We start from the raw sequence: 14,530 nt of genomic DNA, 5'->3' as shown, positions 1-14,530 counted from the left end.
TGCAGCTTATAATTCACATACTCAATCAGCACCTCGCCTTCATGCTCACACACACAATCTGGAGTGATAGCATTGTGGAAGTAAAATGTCATACACTTCATCAAACATGGCTAAAGCTAATCACTGCTGCTTTTATCTTTGGCAGCTTGACAACCAACAATTATACACACTTCTTGTTTGTTTAAGGTCCGTCTGTACGAGTGGACGGCCGAGAAGGAGCTGAGGACCGAGTGTAACCACTACAACAATATTATGGCCCTTTACCTGAAGACCAAAGGAGATTTCATTCTGGTGGGAGACTTGATGAGGTCCGTCCTGCTGCTGGCATACAAATCCATGGAGGGCAACTTTGAAGAGGTAAGAAGAGAAGGTTTAATATATCAAACAAGTTGGTTTGTCTGTACTGAAAACAGCTGTGAAAACACAAATTAACCTTGAGTTTCATTTAAGGCTGCTGGTTTTGAAAGAATTTGATTTTATTTTTAAAGACTTTGGTTTAGTGTCTGTTTACCCACATTTGCATGTTGTCACTCTTCAGGGTATAAATGTTGTTGTTGTTGTTTTTTAATGTCTACCACGCATAGCCTCATACCTCCCAGCCTTCTGATGAGCAAAGTGTTCAAATTGATTTGTGGAAGAAAGATACAGAGATTTGATGATGAGTCACGCATCCTATTGTGTGCGTGTTGTGTTGTTATGCTCAGTGTAATAAGTCCTGGAGACCAAAAGGGCTTGAATTTATTTAGAAACAAAATATACCTTCAAGTGCCTTAAAATTTTAGATGGAAAATATTATCTACTTACATACCAAAGCAAGTATAATCAATATTTTACATTAAAAATAGATAAAGTGTTGCACCTAAAAAAAAAACTAAAAAAAAACAAGTACTAAACTCTGTAGTTTGCTGTTGGGAGATAGAAAATCTTTAATTTTCTCTGCCAGCAGCTTTGGTTCAGTGCAACAGGCTGTTTGTTTTAGTGTACAGTGCTGTATATTTCTCTATCTGGCCATCAGGACTCTAACATCATTCACAATAACACAATCAATTTGATATGTGATATTAAAATGTCGTATTGTGATATCATTGCTATAGCTGTGGCATACATTTACACTCTAGTGCATGGACTAACGAGACAAGCCAAGGCGTGTGTGAGAGCAACAGCCACACCTGTCAGCCTGCAATGACGATTTAGTATGTAAAACAGGAGCTACTTATACAACCCAGCGCGACAACATGCAAGAAAACCATTCATGCAAAACGAGGAAACAACAAATGTGTTTCAACACTTTAGGTCAAAGCTGTCCAGTGCAGCTTGGCTACAAAGAAGTAGATGCTTGCAGTTGATGATGTGGGATGTTTTTATGTGATGGTGTTGGGCCGCTCCTGATAAGTTAAGCAATTTAACATTGTAACTTATCAGGAGCTGCCCAACACCATCTGCTACTAGGGCTGTGCGATATGACCAAAATCTCATATCCCGATATAAGAGCGTCCTTTAACCGGAGTCGAGTGTTTTAACCGATGCATGAAACTACACATTTTTAGACATAAGTTGTAACGGCCGCCGTTTTCTTTGTATTTATTACATGGCGTGCTGTGGGTTGCCTGTTCTAACATTTGAGTCTAAGGTTTATTTTTTAGCACCTGGCGGCTCTAATCTGCTCTTTCACGTGATTCAGTTTATTTTGAAAAGTCTCAGCAGGATCTTGAGCTTTATTGTGAAAGGTTTATGTGGAACATAAACAAGCGGACATGCAAAGGTGCTACCGTCGCTGTTGCTAACCACAAGGCATAAAAACAGGCGCTTGTCCATCAGTAGTGTGGTTATATTAAATATATATATATATATATATATATATATATATATATATATATATATATATATATATATATATATATATAAGAGAAAGAGAGAACTTACGAGAGAAATTAATATAATTAATTTAGCCACTACAGTGATCATCAGAACGATGAAAAAATATTGCCGTAAACAGTTTATTTTGCGACACCATGAAACAAACGATAACGTAAAATGAAACGATAGACGTTTTTATATCGTCATCCAATATATATCGTTATATCGAACAGCCCTATCTGCTACCATGTTAAATTACTTAGTGTTAAGCATTTACTTTATTTTCAACGATTTCCTGGGAAAACTAGCTACTCAAACTACTTTGGTGCTACACCTGATTTATGTTGTGTCACTACTGTTGCACTATATTGTTCCTCCTGCTAACAACTTGTTTCAGTAGATTCACACTTCAAATTAGGAAGTGTGTCATCAGGGACAGTAGCTCATTGGAAGAGGCTGGAAAATGTCCTTCATTTATTTACACTTATAAGTGCTGCTTCAGTTCAGTATTTTTTTTTCTACATTGCCAGAAATATCATTATCACACCTTTCCTGAAATATTTCAAGATAGATATTACAGTATAACCCCTACTGCTCAACACCAAACAGAAAGCAGAGATAGTTTGCAACTAGCTTTTGAATGTAATGACACATTCAACAGATAAACAGCTAGATATTTACCTTAGAAGATAAACAAGATTAAAAGTAAATATTGGCCTTATATTTATCTGTAGTCATGTGAACCTGTATTCTTTGTAATGATCAATAGGGGTCATCTTAATGTGTTTATCATCTCAAACACTAATTTTCAGTCATCTTTAATACAGCACGGTGATCTACTTTGCCAATTAGACTCCTATTAACAGTAAAATAGATGATAAAGCATTGTTTGGCTTATTGCTGGAGTTGTACATGATCTAGCATCCTTCATTTAAAATAAGCCAGTGAGCTCACAGTGCAAATACTTTGAGTTATATATAGTGTCCATCATAGACCCAGTTCAGGATCCTCTATGCGCATAATCAGCATGAATAGAACAGATTTGAAAAGCATTTTTCATGCCTTTGTATTCAAGGACATTTCATGTTGCTCGGGGCTTGAAACATAAAAGCAGTATGTTTGGAGTCAGCACTTCTTAGCTCATAGATAATGCAGTATCTACTTGGAGACAAGTACCACCTTTGTTTTGCCCAGGACCTCTCTGGTGTTTACTGTTTTCTCTGACATATCTTACGTTTGTTTGTTTTGTTTTTTTATTATTTGCTTTAGATTGCCCGTGACTTCAATCCTAACTGGATGAGTGCAGTGGAAATTCTGGATGACGACAACTTCCTGGGGGCGGAGAACGCCTTCAATCTGTTTGTCTGCCAAAAGGACAGGTGAGGAGGAGCAGTATAAACGGTGCCGTGAGTAGTTTTGCACATTAACGTGAATGATTCCTGTAAGCATTACGGCCCCATTACATTTTCCATTGAAGTCAACCATCAAAAAGTTTGTGTTAACTCCAACAATTATTCACTGAAAGCAGTATCATCTTATTAGGAGGGTGTTTTTTACCGTGAGTTGCACGGTACTTTGTAGAGCACCATCACTGGAGTGAATGTGATGCAGCAGCAATTGTCCTTGCATTTGTTTTGGAAGTTATCTCAGCGGTGAACTTTTAGTCACTCTGCTGCCTTTCTCTCTTTAGTAATTCTGCTATAAAACAAGTGTTGACTTTAAGGAAAAGTAAGAAAGATGTGATCTGGAAGTGAGTGTGCTACATTTATGTCCCAGCTTATTATCCGCCTTCTACATCAAGCTGGACCTCTCAATGCTTTTGACCTTTATTTTTGTGTCACATGTCTCTTCCTGTTGCTCTCCCCCGTTTCTCACCCTTTTATCCATTACTTCTCTATCATTCTCTGACCTTTTCTAACGCTTTTAATATCTCTGCCCCCCTTGTTTTTTGTTTTGTTTAATCGATCAAGTCTGTCCCCCAATAATTTATTCTCCCTTAACATAATTTTCTCTTTGTTTTTGCACTTTATTTTTTCTCTCCTGTTTGCTCATACATCAACTCTTTTTCTCACATGTTTTATTCTTTATTGTTTGTAATCCCTCACTCTCCACCTTTTGCATTTCTCTCCCACCGTCCTTTCTCCGGTCAGTGCGGCCACCACAGACGAGGAGCGTCAGCACCTGCAGGAAGTGGGGCTGTTTCACCTTGGGGAGTTTGTAAATGTCTTCTGCCATGGTTCGCTGGTGCTGCAGAACCTCGGCGAGAGCTCCACACCCACCCAGGGCTCAGTGCTCTTTGGCACGGTTAATGGCATGATTGGTAAGTGCACTGATGACAAATGACAAATTGCTGTAAGCCTACAGCCAGTATTAGTTAGCATAGTTTAGCTTAGCCAGTATTAGTTAGCTTAGCTTCCCAAGACTGAGAAGAGGTGGAAACTACATGCCAAGTGACAAAGGTAACAATATTTAGTTCCCACTGCCTCTCAGTCTACACAAAGACAAACGGTGCACTGTTTCTTGGCTGGTAGTAGGAACTTCCTACTGTCCACTGGTTTCCTTGAACTGAGTGGAGGCTCCCAGCCAAGTAACTTTTCAGCATGTAGCACTCCAAAACTTTACTTTCACCTTGGCTTTTGTCCTGGTCAGACAAATGAGAGATAATTTGTTAATTAGTGGAAGTGACGGGAGGTAGATAGTTTTCAGAGCCAGGCAAGATTTATCCCCGCCCTCCTTGTTTTTCAGCCTTTGTGCAAAGATGCACTGAGAAGTCAGGGGCTCCAGTCATCTAACTGTTGGCTAAATCTGATTTTTAACTGCTGAAATTTCTCTTTTAGCGTTACTTCACCTAAATGGCAAAAATATGAATATTTTCCCACTCATTAGTAATGTCCAGTTTTATAGATTAGCATGGATTTATTTGTAGTAGCCACTGCTGAGAGTTTCCATCGTTATTCAATAGAGGATTGATAGCAGGAGTTATTCTGTGGTGTAAGATGTAAATAGAACAAGCTCATTTTAACCCTGTGTTTAATTTTAAAAGATAATAAAATGAAACTGTTTTTGGAAATACAGTTCATTTTAAATTTAATGCTGTCAAAGGTTAGATGTTGAGCACTTTATTGAATCTCCCTCTTCTTCTTCTTCTTGCTACGCTCTTTATTGATGAACTGAGGAGTTGCTGTAGGTTTAAGAGAGAAATCTTCTCTCTTACTGGCTCAGGTGACTGGTCTGGACAGGCCAGTTTATAGCACCCAGGCTCTTTTCTTTTCAAGCAGTAAGGCATGCATCATGAAATGCGCCAGGAAAGGACACAGTCTAAGAGGCAGCTTTTTTTTCTTTCTTTTTGTTTTTAACCAGTTCTAGTGAGATTGTCAATTTTGATCTTTTCACCTCTGTGTTTTCTGTGTTTTTGCTGATCAGCATATGTAGATGAATAATGAGAAGAATTATACAAGTCTTTAGAGTTTTAATTTAAAAAACCTGGTTTCTCTTTCTTACTTCTTTCTAGTGTTTTGAAATGTGATATGATATGATATACCTTTATTAGTCCCACAAGGGGAAATTTCATGAGGCTGCCGACCTATTGCACGCAGTGGCGTCGCCGTGATATTTAAGACAATAGCAGATTATTACAGCCAGGTGGTTTTTATGTTTTACAGAGCTGCATATTTTTTGTTGATCAAAAGCTTCAAAACGCTGCCTCCATTGCTCAGGATAAACCACAGGTATCTCTGTGAACAGTTTTCTAACAGATTAGGTAGGAAATTTAAAAAGAAAAAAAAAAAAATCCGGTGAAAAATCTCACAATGACAGTCCTTTAGCAAATGACTGCTCTGCAGTGCTACAGTCACTGTCAGTGTTTTCATATTCCTCAGGCTAATTAGACGGTGCACAAATGTCTCCAAAGCCATTTCTTTAAAACTAATGTTTCCATTTGAGAAAGGAATAAGAAAGGAAAAGAAATCACAGTTTACACCTCATTACTCAGATTAAAACTAGTAACTTTCATCCTGGCAGTAATGAAGGCAGGGATGAAAAACGCGGAGGACACAACATTCAGACACAGCAGTATTTCACCCCTTGGTCTCCCAGAGCACATAATTTCCCCTCAGCACTCTCTCTGTGACTCCTGAAAAAGTGTCAGAAGAAAGTTTAACAGGATACGAGAATTTCCATTGTACGCTCCAGTTAAAGGTTTCCACAGGAGCTGGTAAACTAAAATGAGCTTCAGTGTCTAATGAAGATAAATACCTCTGCCAGGGTTATTGCTCTGAGATGTTTTGATTTATTAGACATTACTGGAAAGAAGCTGCAAGGCCGCAAGATTATTCCAGCCAGATAGCAACAAACAAGCAGATAAACTTGCAATAAACTTGTTGAAAACGGATAGTAGGTAATCTTAGATGGGAAGATTATTGTGATCGATTGAAGTAACGCGGGAGAGTCCATTATTTGGGAAAGGCAGAGCTTTAGGAACAGTCTTTCAATGCTAAATGTAAATTCTAAATATTTTACTTTTGTTATTAGTCAAATAGAGAATACTGGATGTTAGTATTTTCTAAGGAGTTGCGGAGCTTAATCAGTGTGATGAAGTTTAAAATGTTTTATTTAGTTTTTTTGATTCACTTTTAGCTAAACCTCCAAAATATGTTTTGTTCTAGCATGAGGCCAAAATGAATAAATTGTAGTTTTTATCTATTTATTCCTCTCGATTAAATTTTTTCCCCAACTTCATATATATATTCTATCTAAAAATTTCTGACTGTTTGTTAAACAAAACAAGACAACATGCAAATGATGAGCCATGAGTCCAATTTACATACAAGTTCCTAGAAGATCAGCAGGAGAAAATGCATATTCATTGGTTTTTTTCATCCAGAACTGTTGATGCAGAATGTGGTATTTGGGTGCACTGAGTTGCTGGCACTAATCCTCCAGTGGAAAAGGGAGAAGGAGAGGGTAGACTGATGATCAAAGACCTTTCATTAACCCTCTGATGAAGAAAAATAATGTCGCATTTTTTTTCTGCAGCTTTTATTTGGAACACTTTTATAGTCTCTCTGTTGCTCCACATCAGTCACAGCAACACAAAAAGCATATTAAATAGAATTTACTGTTTATTGACGCATACGGCACAGGCTTCCATCACATTGCCATACAGCGTATTCACTTTAGCATTTTTTATTAAACATAAAAGCGTTAAGTGCCTAATATCAAGTTGTTGCTCCAAGTTTTGTTTTACATTTTTATTTCTGACATTTCTCAGTCAAAGCTAATCAGATTAATAGATGATTATAGTAGTTAGTTGTTGCCCTGCTATCCTCCAGGCTCATGTCCCAAAGCACTTTCATGACTTTACAGACACAGAAATAAGTTCTGCATTGCACATCAGTGCAACTCTTTGTTCACAAGTTGCTTTTTTTTTGTTTTGTTTTGTTTTTTGTGGCAGTCAGTTTGAGTGCACATTACTTCCCCAGAGCGTTAGATTAGCCCACTCTGTGTGCCAGAACTTTAATTTGTAGTACAGAGAAGAGCGCACCACTCCCCCAAAACCGTGCGACTACAATATTTATAGCACAGTCGGTCTCAAAATGAGACCGTTTGGAAATCTTTTAAATTATTGAACTATTGAAATCATGCTTCTTTACACCCAACATAGTCCCAGCATACAAGCATGAAATTTGTATTAGGGAGATTGCAGTCACACTAATGATCTTTTGATTTATTAATTATACAGCTGTTATGAGTTTATTATGAATCTAGTCCTTAAAATTCTTCTCGCTGATGTGAACCCAGAAGTATTTCCCATCTGCTGCAAAAGACTGCCGAGGTGAAAATCTGTAACACCTCCAGTGTGTTTTTGACTAACGTGTGCGTGTTTGTGTGTTTAGGTCTGGTGACATCCCTGTCCGAGGGCTGGTACAGCCTCCTGTTGGACCTGCAGAACCGCCTCAACAAAGTCATCAAGAGCGTGGGAAAAATCGAGCACAGCTTATATCCTTTTTACTTTTATAGTACGCTTGCCATCTGTCAGAAAGATGGAGGTGAACTGCACTGGCAGCTGTGGTTTGAGAAGCGAGAGGAGTAATACTGTTTTCTTTTAATTAGCTTTGATTTGTTTGATAGATATTTCAAGTGTGCGAAAATTTGTATTCGGCTCCACAGGCTTTTGTCTCATCATTTGATTTGTATTTACAGCTTAAACTAAAGCAATTTAGCAGTTGGCAAAAGAAGTCTTTTGTGACTTATTTTATCATTTTTAAGCAAAACTTGAGCCACTTCTGATTTCTCTGATGTGGGGTTTTACTGGTTGCATTGATCTTCTACTGACGTACTGCGACGGCTTGTTTTTAGGTTTTAGAGCGCTGGTCAGACAAAACTAAGCTTAAGAAAATCTCCTCTGGTTTTAGGAAATTGTGAAGGGCATTTTTCTGTTTTTTAGATTTCATTGATTTGTCCAGGCATGTTAGTCTAGATAATACATTCCCCAAAGTATTATTAAGCATTGCACAGTTGTTATGGATTCAGCAGTAACGTGGTGACTCAACCAACCTTTTCTCTCTGGTCTTCTGAGCAGTGCTGCTTTTATTAGACTGCTTTCTCACTATAGTGAATATCTGTTGACTCGGCCTGAGGTAAAGTGTGCGTTATTGTACCGAAGGTGCTGTCCTCAGGCGAAGCAACTGCCTTGTATTGATTTTCCTTGACTGCGCTGCACCTGGAGGTCCTTCCACACGGAGCGAAAGACGGAGCAGGCCACGGGATTCATTGACGGGGACCTCATTGAAAGCTTCCTGGATCTCGGCCGGGCAAAGATGCAGGAGGTTGTCAGCACTCTGCAGGTAGGAGCTCATGTCCGTTCGGATCTACATTTAACCAGGATGGTTTTCAAGTGATGAGTAAACATTGTTACAAAAACATACCAACAGAGGTCTCTTTAGAGTCCGCTTGGTGTTTTTAGTGTAGTGATAACATGTTGTAAAACAAAATAGAAGTCATTATTCATCCCAAGCCAACAGTTTGTTGATGACTTTTCCCTTTATGACCTCTAGTTGAGTACAAGAAAGAGTTGTACATCCCTCGGTACTGTCATCACTGATTACACATAAAGTGTGGGCTGGCCTCTGCAAATGATTAGTCAGTATATTTAAGAAAGACATTAAACTTTCTGAACCTTTTGACTTTAGTCAGATTGCCTTTGTCTATAATTGCTGTTTTCCATCTGCCTCATTTGTAAAAGCTCATTGTTTTTATCCCACCAAATCTTTTCACTTGGATTCAAGTCTGCTAACTGAGATAGTCAGTATGCTCAGGATCCCCGTCTTCCTGGAACGTTCAGTGATTACCAAGAGAGCATCAGTTCCTCACGACAAACATTGCCAGCGCTTGCAGCTTGTCAGATTGGCCTCGTCAGTCTTATAGCAGCTCTAGTCCAATCTTAAACCGCCTCCCAAACCTCTGTCTTCACGTCTCTTTTCATATTTAAGTTGTATTATGTTCAAAAGAGCAGCGAGGCATCAGGCCCGTGCCTGTTTAGTGTTTAGCTTACAGCCTGTCTGTTCCTGCCTCCATCACTTTCTCCAGCACGTACCTGCCGGTAATATGGAGGCTCTTTCTCCACAGTTGTTTTGAAAGTCTGAGGCTCCTTCGGGAAATTTTACACTTTGTTCCCGGGTGTGCAGCTGTATCATAACTTTTAAAATAGGAACTTGAATTGCTTTGGAAATCTTGCAGGCAGTGCCATTTTGGTGTAAAGAAATACTTTGTGTTAGGTTTGTGAGACAGCTCTCTTCTCTATGGCATGTGTACTCAGCTCGAGTGCAGAGATGGACTTGCATCTATATCACTGAAGTAAATTCAGTGTTATTCCCTCTAGTATAGTTGCATATTGTTATTAGTAAATTTCAAGTGAACAAACAAATATGAAAGCTGGTGTAATAACTGAGGTTGACAGAAGCCAACAGGTCCAACCGGAGCAGCTGGTGAAGAAGGATGCAGTTTGTATTTGTGGTTTTTTGGCTTAAAGCGACGCTGAACTTTGAATGACTCTTTGGACAGTTTTTATTAGCTGACTGGGAACTGGAAATAACATTCATAGCAGAACAGGTGGAAAAATAAAATTTGGCATATAAACAAATAACAATATACTGCTTTGTGTGTCTTCTTAGCCTTACTGCATTTAAAAAAAAAAAAAATTACACTTTTAGCTGATAAACAAAGGCTGTTCCCTGTTTGCCTCCCGAGAGCAGCCAATAAAGACAGTCCAAAGTATTTGGATGGTTTGTTTGCCAGGAGACGCCTGTTTAAAGCCAGGGTTCTGCTAAAGTTGGATCACTGCTATAAAAATAAAATATGTTAGCTGCTCACTGGTGTCTCTGTGCAACTAAAAATAGGTACACTAAAAACTGATTGCATATTTGATATAAAAAATTAAGCCTGCAACTAACAGTTTCTTGTTTTGTTTTTCAGCAGCCTAGCATCTTAATACGCTAAAAAGCCCATTAAAATCTCAGCTTTATGAAGCTCAAGTGATGCCATCACATTTACTCTGTCCAAAGAAGACTCTGGAATCCAGCCTTATCCATTTTAGTCATTTTCGGACAAAAAAAAAAAAAACATAGTCCAAGAAAAAAATGTAATCAGTTCTTTTGTGTTGTTTGCTTGCACTTTCATTGAAAGCCCATCATTTAAATCCCAGTAGAAAGAAGTTTCGGTTCACAGCAGGAAAACCCAAGAGCCTCTACAGGCAGCAGAAAGTGATGAAAAAAATGACACGGATTAAGTGCAATCATATAAAAAATAATAATAATAATAGATAAATAAAAAAATTGGCAGAAACTAAGCGTTGAGTAATTTTTTTCAGAAGCTTTTTAGATCATTTCATGTCCACTCAAGTGAAATAATAAATGCAGGTGAAGGAGTGAGGCTGAGTGGCACTGGGGGGGGGGGGTTTTCTCAGTATTGGAGCCTCATAGCTCCAATTGTCATTCAATTTCAGATCGATGACGGCAGCGGCATGAAGCGTGAAGCCACAGTGGACGAGGTGATTAAGATTGTAGAGGAGCTGACAAGGATCCACTAGTTTCCAGTGGCATCGAGAGCCCCGCCGAGCGAGCGAGGGGACGGTCCCGAGGCGTAGTGAAGACGCTGACGAAGGGAACGGTTTGGTTGTTTTGCAGATATGTAAATAATTATAAATAAACAATGTGCGCATGGTCATCTGCCAGACTTCAATAATTTGTCACCTGTTGAGACCCTGAAGGTGCTACACGATGACTGTAGCACTCTTCATTTAGACGAGGGTCTCCAGGCAAAGTGCGTAGCATCCTGTCTGAACAACAGAAAGACCGAAGTGAAAACACTGGTCTGAGTGCGTGCGTTTGTTTGTGTGTGTGCGAGTGCGCGTGTGTGTGTGTGGAATATAAACAGGAAAAATCCAGAGATTTTCCTCACACAGAAGCTGTTCTCTGGGATGTTTGTGACAGTTTAAGGTTAGCTGATTGTCTACACCCCACCTTTTAAATGTGACTGCTTTACAGTTCCCAAGTTTATTCGTCAAGTCTGGAGTAAACTTGCTGTATGACAAAGAAAATAAGATAGATTTATAGATATTTTGTCTTTGTGATGTTTTCTTTGTTAATTCTAATAAACTTTGCTTTAGTACTCTTCACATCTTTATCTCCGGTTCTTGATTGTTGTCCAAACTCAAGCCTTGGTGCACTGCATCACTCGAGGTTACCGCTGTCAGTAATTAATGTAAAAGTCAATAATTAGAGTTACTCATGAAAACTTCTGCATACTAGTTTAAACTTCTTGCTTTTCATGGAGCTCATCTGGATTAACAAATCTAAAGTCTCTGCAGCTGATAGGTTTAATATGAGCCATTTACTTGCAAAGATGTAGACATCCCCGTTGTCTGTTATTTGTGGTTGGTGCTAACTGATAAAACACAATTATACTAATAACTTCAACTACCCATATTGAACATTACATGCACTAAACTGCATCATTTTGACATGTTTATCTACAGTTTAGCCAAAGTGCTGTGATCCTGCTGCTCTGAGCTTTAATAACTAAGCTTTAATTAAATTGCATTGGGCTGATGATGCAAACAGTTTTGATTCCAGCTTTTAAAATGGGAAAATGCAATTTCTTTAATTTCATTGTTTTGTTAAAAAGCGATAAGAAATAATCAGTTGAGATAAAATAATAATATCTTCAACTGAGTTTTTAAATGTATTTAAAGAGCAGATTCAAGATGAATCACAAAGTGCTTCACATCAAACAACACTAAAACAAAACATGAGACCGGGACTAAAATACCAGGATATCAGAGATTAATAGATAGTGCTGCTTAATTGTGCACATTGCTAGTACTTTTTACCTGAAATGGAGGGTTTTATAGTGCAGTATAAATACTTATAATTATGTAAAGAATCTAAAAATGTCACTGCTCGGCTGGCACGGCTCTTAACGTACAACTTTATAGCCTCTTTATTCAGGTGGCACTGTTTTTATTTAGGTTGCAAAGTTGAGTCTTTTCCCGTTTTTATATGTACAACTATTTAATATTCTTCCAGAAGGTGCCCTCTACGATCTCTGCAGTCAGCCTCGTTCATCAAATTAATACAGCTCCTTGGGTTTTATTTGCAGTTAATGCTGACTCGCTACTGTCAGCGCCACAGCCACAGTGAACTTGCCCCCCCCAAAAAAAAATAAAGAAAAATTGGTTTAAAAAGTGTTTCTGGGACAGTAAATCTGTTTGTGTACCGAGCACGCAGAGTCTCATCTGTGTTTCTTTATCAGACCTGCTGAAATTCAGAATGCTGCTGTGCATTGTATTCTCAAGCATCTCATTAATTTATGTCGTGTGCACATTCCTCTTCATCTTCAGTAAACAATGTCAGATTGGAATAAAGCAGCGTCTCCTGTTGAAGGTATCAAAGGTCTTACAGATGGAAATACTGCTGGGCTGACTGTGCGCACCAGCCTTTTAGAAATGATTCTCTCCACTGAGATTTTGAAGGAAACTGGTCACTGACTGGCAGCGAAAGTCCACTGCCAATTCTCCTGAGCTATTTTTGTCCCACTGTCACCATCCAAAGGCATTTTTGCTCTGCTTCTGCCTCCATCTTCACACCCACTGTACTCTGAGTTCACTGGAGACCTCTGTACATGTCACAAAGAAATCAAATTAGAGTGCAGACATTAAAAATAATACGTCAACTCAATATTTGTACCTGTTTTCACTGATGGGGGATTCAATTTTCTGTGATGGAAACTCATATCACTCTGAGTACTGCTGCTTTTTATTTTGTGTAAGTCACATGTTGTAAGTTGTGTGTATACACACTACACTGATGCCTTACCAAGGACATACCAGAAAGCAGGACACAGTGACAGCCCCCTATGTAACCGTGTATATCACAGCATTCATTCTTAATGTTAATGCAAGGTTTATAAAAAAGCACTCCAGGCAACATTGCTGTAAGATATTAAGCTTTAAAATGGTTAATGTGGCGCTTTGACCCAATGTTTTGTTCCACCGTTAAATAATAATTCCCCTTGTAGATCTCCAGGGGTGTGTCCATCCTCAACCCGAATGTTAACAAAGCGGTCAGCCCTCACTAAAAGTTTAAAACACACAAATATATTCTGAACTATTATGTCTGATCTTAAATATTTTAAGCCTTTGCAAACTTGCTTGCTTTCACATGTTATGTTAAAATACATTTATAACATGAAATATTCAGGACTAAAAGAAATAATCAGCCCTGAGGTTCAAGCGAAAAAACCAAAAAAAACATCGCCATGCATTTTTCATTGAAAACTCAGCTAATCCCTTTCAGACAACAGGGCAAAAAAAAACCCTGAAACAACCAAGACTCTAACGCTTTAAGGTGGCTGTGTAGAGCCCCATGGCTCATTGTATTTAGTAACTGAATGCAAGTTTTAATGATTTGTTTATGTCTAAAATCTGTCTCACTTCATCTCAGTTTGTATTAAATAATGGAGGCTTTAACCCCCAGCTGTTTCCACAAAGCCTGCATAATTACTCGCTTAAAACACATTTAAGAGTTTTGGAAATCTGTCACCATTAAACCATAAAACTGAAAGCATGACTACGTACGATGGCTTTGCATGTTTTGACAGCAAGTTCACCCCGTTTCCACAGAAAGAAAGCACACACTCCTTCACTTCTAAGGTTTGATGTATCAGGGCACATTCAAACATAAATTATGTAAAAACAACTTCAGATGAACAACCGCACATGACATACCACACCATGCCATGACTTATTTAACAAAAATTCATCCAAAATTCAGAAGTGCCGTGTGAGAAACCAAGTAAAGGAGGTCAGTTGGAGCCAGGTGCTGCTAATTAAATGTCTCTTATTAACTGATCATCAGCTATGTGAGCGCCTTTAAGAAAGGAGACGTGTTAGCAGTTTCCTGGATTGGAGTGTTTGGGTGTATCTTAACATAATGTCAAGAAGGAAAGACGGCAGCAGTGATCTTAGAGAAGCATGTGCTGCTTCCCATCAATCTGGGAAGGGTTATGAGGGCGCTTCTAAACAATTTGAAGTCCATCATTCTGCAGTGAGCAAGATTTTATTCACAAGTGGAAACAATTTAAGGCCGCAGCCAGTCTTCCCAGAAGTGCAAATTCA

The 14,530-nt window shown here is 38.6% G+C and overlaps 1 protein-coding gene across 2 annotated transcripts in view; it reads left to right on the top strand.

Moving 5' to 3' along the window:
* Window positions 1–11,530, top strand: part of ddb1 (damage-specific DNA binding protein 1) — a 47,171-nt gene extending 35,641 nt beyond the window's left edge. For both annotated transcript variants that reach the window (XM_082535322.1, XM_082535323.1), the window contains exons 22-27: window positions 187–357; window positions 3,127–3,236; window positions 4,008–4,177; window positions 7,752–7,854; window positions 8,579–8,702; window positions 10,859–11,530. In XM_082535322.1, the coding sequence (XP_082391448.1) occupies window positions 187–357; window positions 3,127–3,236; window positions 4,008–4,177; window positions 7,752–7,854; window positions 8,579–8,702; window positions 10,859–10,942 (762 nt within the window). In that variant the 3' untranslated portion in view covers window positions 10,943–11,530. The remainder of the gene's footprint in view (window positions 1–186; window positions 358–3,126; window positions 3,237–4,007; window positions 4,178–7,751; window positions 7,855–8,578; window positions 8,703–10,858) is intronic.
* The last annotated feature ends 3,000 nt before the right edge of the window (window positions 11,531–14,530 follow it).

The sequence above is a fragment of the Aulonocara stuartgranti genome, assembly GCF_965226115.1.
Source record: "Aulonocara stuartgranti genome assembly, chromosome: 1".
NCBI lineage: Eukaryota > Metazoa > Chordata > Actinopteri > Cichliformes > Cichlidae > Aulonocara > Aulonocara stuartgranti.
The sequence above is the reverse complement of the archived record's forward strand: the minus strand, read 5'-3'. Positions and strand labels throughout refer to the sequence as shown.